We start from the raw sequence: 7,605 nt of genomic DNA on the forward strand, positions 1-7,605 counted from the left end.
TTTGCGAAACCGTTCCTAGGAATCCTCACAGGATTACTCCAGGAGTACCTCCTGCAATTTCTTAGAAGAATTGTAGGAAGCTTTTGTCTAATGTTTCTCCTGGAATATTTCTTTAAGGTTCTTGCGGGGTTTCTCTTAAAGCTCCTTATGAGATTTCATTCGGATTTTCGAATTCTTGTCCGGATTTTCCACGAGTTTTTATTAGTACTCACTTGATTTCCGAGGAGCCTGAAAGAAGGAGGTTTCAGGGGTTAAAATGTTTAGGTTAAGGTGTTTAGGAGTTTTAGATGCGCTTCAGGGGCATTACAGGAAGATTTTATGGGATTTTAGGGTTTGAGATTTGTTTTTGATAGGGTTTAAAACCTTTTCATAGGCGTTTGAATAAATTCAAATGGCATTTTACAAGCGATTAAGGACCTTTAACGTGACACCCGAAGCCCCCTAAAATGCTAAAATACACCTGAAACTCTCTAAATCATTCTAAATCCTCCTGCAATCCCAAGAAACTACTGTATCCACCTGAGGCTCCCTGAAACGCTGGCACTCGATGGAACCCCCTGAAACCCTCTAGGATACCCTGGAGCGTCCCTGAGACCCACTGAATTCCCCCTGAGCCCACTTTGAGATCCACTGACCCGCCCGTGAGTACTCCCTCAATCCTAAAGTCCACCTGAAACATCCCTGAAACACTCTGAAAGCCCTTTGATTCCTTTTGAATCCTCATGAGAACACATAAAACCCCCTGAGATCCCGTAAAATAACCCTGGAATACCTCAACAAGCCATTTAAAACCCCTGACAATCTCTGAGCTAGAAGAGATCACACACCAATCGACAAGAGCAGCTTCGTCGCGGCGATTAAGCTGGTGTTGGAATCCACTTTCTTCGTATACAGAGGAACATTCTACAAACAGAACTTCGGTGTCCCGATGGGTTCCCCACTTTCACCAGTCGTTGCAAACCTGGTTATGGAGCGCCTAGAACAGGAAAGCATGAGGAAGCTGGACAACAAACAAATAACGATGAAAGTATACCGACGCTACGTAGATGATTGCTTCTGTATCGCCAAACACGAACACATTGAAACAATAGTGGAAACTTTCAATGAATTTCATGAAAAATTGCAATTCACGGTTGAAAGGGAGGAAAACCGGAAACTCAAATTTCTGGACATGACACTGCACAAGCAGAATGGAAAAATCGTGAAAGTGTGGACGCCGAAACAAGCCAATGGAAGGTATTTGGACTTCAACTCGGAAAGCCCTTTCCAACATAAGCGCAACACGGCAATAGCGCTAATAGACAGAGCAATCAAATTAACGGATGCAGATGAGAGACACAACACAATTAACACAGTAAAGCAAATTCTCCGGAAGAACAACTACCCAACTTGGTTTGTTGCAAAGTTGCTAAAATACAGAACAGACCGACACTACAACAGCCTACAAGAAAGGGAGGAGAAGAAGGAGACAAAGTACGTGTCAACGCCGTATATCCAGGGTCTAAGCGAGAAGTTGTCAAAACTTCTCAACAAACACGGCATAAGTCTGGCATACCAGACCCGAGACAAAATAAAAAACACGGTATTCAGCCGGCTAAAGGATCCCATCCCGAAACAAAAAACTAAAAATGTTGTGTATGCCGTCCCTTGCGGCACAGATGACGGAAAAGTCTACGTGGGACAAACCGGAAGAATGCTCGAAACCCGAATCAACGAACATAGGACGAACATAAGAAAAAAGGAAGCCAAGACGGGATTAACTCAACACCATATCGACGAAGGACACAATTTCAACTTTGACAAAACGGAGATTTTGGAAAAAATCGAAAACCAGGCGAGCAGAACGATAGCAGAGGCCTTCCACATCAAGCTGCTAGGCGAAGCACGAACAGTGAACATGCAGCGCGAATGTGGAGGGATCGACTCGGCTTACAACGGCCTAGTGTGCAAACTTCGGAGCCGAACCACACGCACACACCAACAACAAACGACCGACCCCGAAAACGATCAACACGAAACAGCAGAACACAACACATAGCAGCGAAAGGGGGGTTAGTATTGCAACCACACTGGTGGTGATCGATTCATGCATAAAATGTGGGTATCAAAGAAAATTGTGAATGTGAAAAATGTTTGTAAAAGTACTAATTAAACCGCAATAAAATTTTTCAGATCTGATGATGGCTGAAGTTGAGTAGGCCGAAACGTTATGTATAATCGAGTTTTAGTGTGTGTTTTCACCGAAAATAGTCAACAATCGTAATATATAATCTCTGAGCTAGCTTGATACTCTCGATACTCCCAAATCTCTCTGGAACCGCTTGGAATGCTTTTTTTGCGTCCGAGATGCTTCTGAGATCCCTTAAAACCACCCTGATATCCTCTGAAATCCTCTCAAAACGCCATAAATTCCCTCAACGCCTTTAAACTGGACCCTTAAAATTTCTTCAAATCACGCGAAACCCATAAAACCCATAACCTCATTGAAACTCTCCTAGAGAGTATTTTGAAAGTCCTCTGGAATTCCCTGAACCCTATAAAAGCTTAGGGGGCATCCATATAGTACGTCACGCTTAGAGGGGGGAGGTTGTTTTCTGAAAAATGTGACAAGCAATGTGCTAAGTATAGGAAAAACCCGTACGAAGGGAGGAGGGGAGTGAAAATTCCTATTTTTAGCAATATTACAGTAAAAGGAAGGATCGAGTTATCTTCTGGACTTTTTTCAGGTGTAAAACCTTTCCCAATTTTTCATAAACCATATTTTCATTCAAAAATGGTTTCCTTAAAACTGAAAAACATTTTCCACTTGAAAAAAAAAAATCAGGAGATACCTTGATCCTTCCACTAACTGCGTACGAAAACCGATTTTGAAAATAATGCTTCGTTATTTAATAAAATAATCAAAAACCGAAAATTGAGGAAATGCTTCCAGTTTCGCCTTATAGGCATTAGTATGGGACACGCTTGTATGGAAAAAATAAATCCTCGCTCCAGTCGACTTTTTCGATCCCATTTAGGTCCCATATGAACAGTACAAAATTTCAGCGCAATCGGTGAAATTTAGCGCAAGCGGTTCAAAGTTTGCATATGATTTACTATGGGAAAAGTTACACTTTCAAACAAAAAATGCCAGAGGTCACCCTTTGTCTCCTTAATTCAAATCGATCAACGCTTCTTGTAGGAAAATCATTTATGAAACTTTTCTTCGAAGACCGCAAAACGATTGGATGCTTGTGGAAAAAGTTATTGATTTATTACCGATTAGTGATCCAACGAACGGCTTATTGTTTTGTTTTATTAGCAGCACTGCTGCTGCCGTTATTGCATGGGGTGGCGGGAGGCATCACCACCCTCAGAAACAGCAGCAGCCAAGGCAGCAGCTACAGTGCTGCTAATAAAACAAAACAAAAAGCCGTTCATAGAATCACTAATCGGTAACACTAGTTTACAGCATTTTTGAACTCGGTAAGCTGATGATCGTTTTTGGTGTAGAATCATACCCTGAGTTCGGAAACGCGAAGGAAAAAAAATACAGTAGAGCGGAAATTTTTTCGACTTTCCATACAAAGTTGATAATTTGAGATCGATTTTTGTTCTATTTTCAAGCAAAGTCGCTAACTTCACACACCTCATTCTCCGTAATCAATGCTCCGATTGATCTGATTTTTTTACTGTATCTCGCCTACATATGATATGTGAAAAAAACGTTGAGAAAGAATTTTTAACTTGTTTTTTTCTTATTGAAAAAATACATTTCTTCAAATATTTTGGAAAATTTTGCTAAAATTAAGGGAGATCGTTACCAAAACTCGCCAACATCTTGAATTTTATCAATCTGACGCAAAACCTGCATTCAGATGATCGAATGGTATTATATTCAGCTTTAAATTTATGGAAAAAGATTTAAAATTGGTTAAAAAAAACGCAAGATATTTGAATTTTATTAAATTTCATATTTTAAAAAGTTGTAAAACTCGATATTGAGCTAAAACTCAAAAACTGTTCTTCTTTAAATTTTTTGAAGCACGGTTTCGAAATCAGTGCTAAATTATGCTTCAAAAATTTTGGTCGTTGACAGGAGTTCACTACTTTCGTTTTATTTTGTAAACTAGTGTAATAAATCAATAACTTTTTCCACAAGCTTCCAATCGCTTTGCGGTCTTCGAAGGAAAGTTTTATAAATGGTTTTTCTACAAGAAACGTTGATCGATTTGAATTAGGGGAACAAGGGGCGACCTCTGGGATTTTTTATCTGAAAGTGTAACTTTTCCCATAGTAAATCCTATGAAAACTTTGAACCGCTTGCGCTAAATTATAGTTTCACCGATTGCGCTGAAATTTTTCACAGTTCATATGGGACCTAAATTGAATCAAAAAAGTCGACTGGAGCGAGAATTTGATGTTTGTCCCATACTAATAGGCATATTCCAACACCGTTCAACACTAAATTTTGCTATGGGATGAGAAAAAAAAATAACAGGGGTTTGGGACCCTAGAAGTGTCATAGTGAAAGAATTTTTGAAAAATATTGGACCGGGCCTTCACAGTTCAAAACCGAAGTTAGTATGGAGAACTTGGGGTTTTCAATTGATATGTACATTAGAACGCGCTATGCATATATTTAGGCGTTAGACCAAAGAATAAGAATATCAAGAATGCCCACACCGCTGATGCTTGGGGGGGACACTACCGCAGCGCTATTTGCGGATGAAAGATCAACCTTCATGCGATAGTGTGCGTTACTGATAGTATGCGGATACCAAAACATACGCACACCACCTTCCCTTATGACAAATCACGAACACTGTTACGTAGAGCATCCACCTTGAAACGCTCAGAGAGCGCTACTTGTCTTGTCGCTTGACGTTCACATAGAACAAGGCAAGAGAGGGCATTCTTTCTATTTTTATTCTTTGCGTTAGACAATAACGAAACTAACCCAAATACCGAAAACGCCTAAAAATATGCACGGCACGTTCTAATGCACATATCATTGAACACCCCAAGTTCTCCATACAAACTTCGGTTTTAAACTGTGAAGGCTCGGTTCAATTTTTTTTTCAAAAATTCTTTCACTATAACACTTCTAAAGTCCCAAACCCTGTTATTTTTTTCTCATCCCATAACACCAAATTTTGTAAAATTTTGTCGAGCAGTGTAATTGCATGGAACCCCCAAAAAACCTTTTTAAATCCTCTGAAGCCCCCTGAAATCAACCCGGAACCCATGTAAAATCCTTTCCGCGACCCTCTATTGCTCTTTTTTAAGACTCTTAGAAGTCTGCAAACTTCCTGCAAGTTTCCTAGGAAATCTAGAAATCTGCCGAGGAACTTTGGAAGATATCCCGGGCAGGGATGAGAACACTCACTCGCAAAGATTTACACTCACTTGCTATTTTCTCAGCTCAGAAGCGTGCAATAAAAAAACAATGTATGGACGACTTTTGCCTTCTGGTTTTGTTTAAAAGTTTGCCGAAGAGAGTAGGAGTCGCACACGCATACCAAAGTCGCAAAGTCGTGACAGAGATGTGAAAGCGACTACATATGTTACATTCACCTCGTGGAGAGTTGCCTTCTCAGCTCCCTCACGACTTCGGTATGCGTGTGCGACCCCTACTTTATTCGGCAAACTTTTAGACAAAACCACTAGGTAAAAGTCGTCCATACATCGTTTCTTGATTGCACGCTTCTGAACTGAGAAAACAGCAAGTAAGTGTAACTCTCTGCAAGTGAGTGTTCCCATCCTTGATCCCGGGAAGTGCTCTTGAAGAAACCCTGTTAAAAACTCTTTTAGAAACTCTTAAAGGAACTCTGGCACAAATCCCATAAATAAGTCTCAGGAATCCTGGAAAGAATTCTGGGAGCAAATCAATCCCCCTGGCTGGAGTCTTGGGAGAAACTACTCATCAAATTTAGGATGACCTACAGGATGACCTACAGGAACTACAGGAGTTCGAGGGAAAACTGCGAAAGAAATCGCAGGAGGAAGTCAGTAAGAAACTACGTAAGAATTCAATACACGAATTGTGTAAAGAATCCATGGTATTCAGGGAATAATCCTGGATAGAAGTTCGGCAGAAATCCTCAGAGTAATTACAGAACGACTGATGAATCGATTTCCAAGCATATCTTCAAAAAAAAAAATCTTTGAAGAAAATAGTAAACTGACTAATCTGACATTGGCAATTGACAATGTTACACAATCTGATTTCATGCATATATCTTTGTAAATATAGCGTTAAACATATGAATATGTAACTGCATTGTTGTATTATTTATTTCTTGCAACTTCAACAACACAGTACCCAAACTTTTGCTAAAACAGCATCGAATTAGTCAATAAATCATATAACCCACGCTGTTTGCGCCATTTCATTGCAGAAATGGAGAATTGATCATCTCACCATACAAAAATCCAGCTCACTACTTTCAATCTAGTACTTCACTGATTGCTTCCTATTCCTTTCAGTCATATTAAAAAAAAAGTTTTCAGAATAGTACTTTCATACCTGGACAATGTCTTCAGGAGTTTAAGTGATTCGGACAATAACGTTTCGGACAAAGTCGTTGAGATATTTCATTTCATTTATTTAGTTAACATCAAATTCATGATAATACTGAATCAACAATTTGCCGCCATAATATTCGATTTGCAGCTGCAGCTGTCCAACGTCGGTCACGCCCAACACTCGCCAGATCACGCTCCACCTGGTCCGCCCATCGTGCTCTCTGCGCTCCACGCCTTCTTGTACCAACCGGATGGTTAGCAAACACCAACTTTGCAGGGTTGTTGTCCGGCATTCTTGCAACATGCCCTGCCCACCGCATCCTTCCGGCTTTGGCTACCTTCTGGATGCTGGGTTCGCCATAAAGTGCAGCGAGCTCGTGGTTCATCCTTCTCCGCCACATACCGTTCTCCTGCACGCCGCCGAAGATCGTCCTTAGCACCCGTCGCTCGAAAACTCCGAGTGCTTGCATGTCCTACTCGAGCATCGTCCACGCCTCGTGCCCGTAGAGAACCACCGGTCTTATTAACGTCTTGTACATGGTACATTTGGTGCGGGGGTGAATCTTTTTTGACCGCAGTTTCTTCTGGAGCCCATAGTGGGCACGACTTCCACTGATGATGCGCCTTCGTATTTCACGGCTCACGTTATTGTCAGCCGTTAGCAAGGAACCGAGCTAGACGAATTCTTCTACCACCTCGAAAGTATCTCCGTCTATCGTAACATTGTTGCCAAGGCTTGTCCTGTCTCGCTCAGTCCCACCTACCAGCATGTACTTTGTCTTAGCCGCATTCACCACCAGTCCGACCTTTGCTGCTTCACGTTTCAGGCGGGTGTACTGTTCTGCTACCGTTCCAAATGTTCTAGCAATAATATCCATGTCATCCGCAAAACAGACAAGTTGGCTGGATTTCGTGAAGATCGTACCCCGGCTGTTGAGCCCGGCTCGTCGCATAACACCTTCCAGGGCGATATTGAATAGTAGGCAGGAAAGTCCATCACCTTGTCGTAGTCCCCATCGAGATTTAAATGAACTGGATAGTTCAGCCGAAATCCTTACGCTGTTCTGCACACCGTCCATCGTTGCTCTTATCAGTCTA

At 41.3% G+C, this 7,605-nt stretch overlaps 1 protein-coding gene across 1 annotated transcript; it reads left to right on the forward strand.

The window, feature by feature from the left end:
• The first annotated feature begins 846 nt into the window (after window positions 1-846).
• Window positions 847-2,270, forward strand: LOC134288984 (uncharacterized). Its single transcript, XM_062854939.1, has 2 exons — window positions 847-2,097; window positions 2,173-2,270. Exon 1 carries the CDS (start codon window positions 929-931, stop codon window positions 2,036-2,038), a length of 1,110 nt encoding a protein of 369 aa, XP_062710923.1. The 5' UTR covers window positions 847-928; the 3' UTR covers window positions 2,039-2,097; window positions 2,173-2,270.
• The last annotated feature ends 5,335 nt before the right edge of the window (window positions 2,271-7,605 follow it).

Source organism: Aedes albopictus, chromosome 2 (assembly GCF_035046485.1).
Source record: "Aedes albopictus strain Foshan chromosome 2, AalbF5, whole genome shotgun sequence".
NCBI classification, from domain to species: domain Eukaryota; kingdom Metazoa; phylum Arthropoda; class Insecta; order Diptera; family Culicidae; genus Aedes; species Aedes albopictus.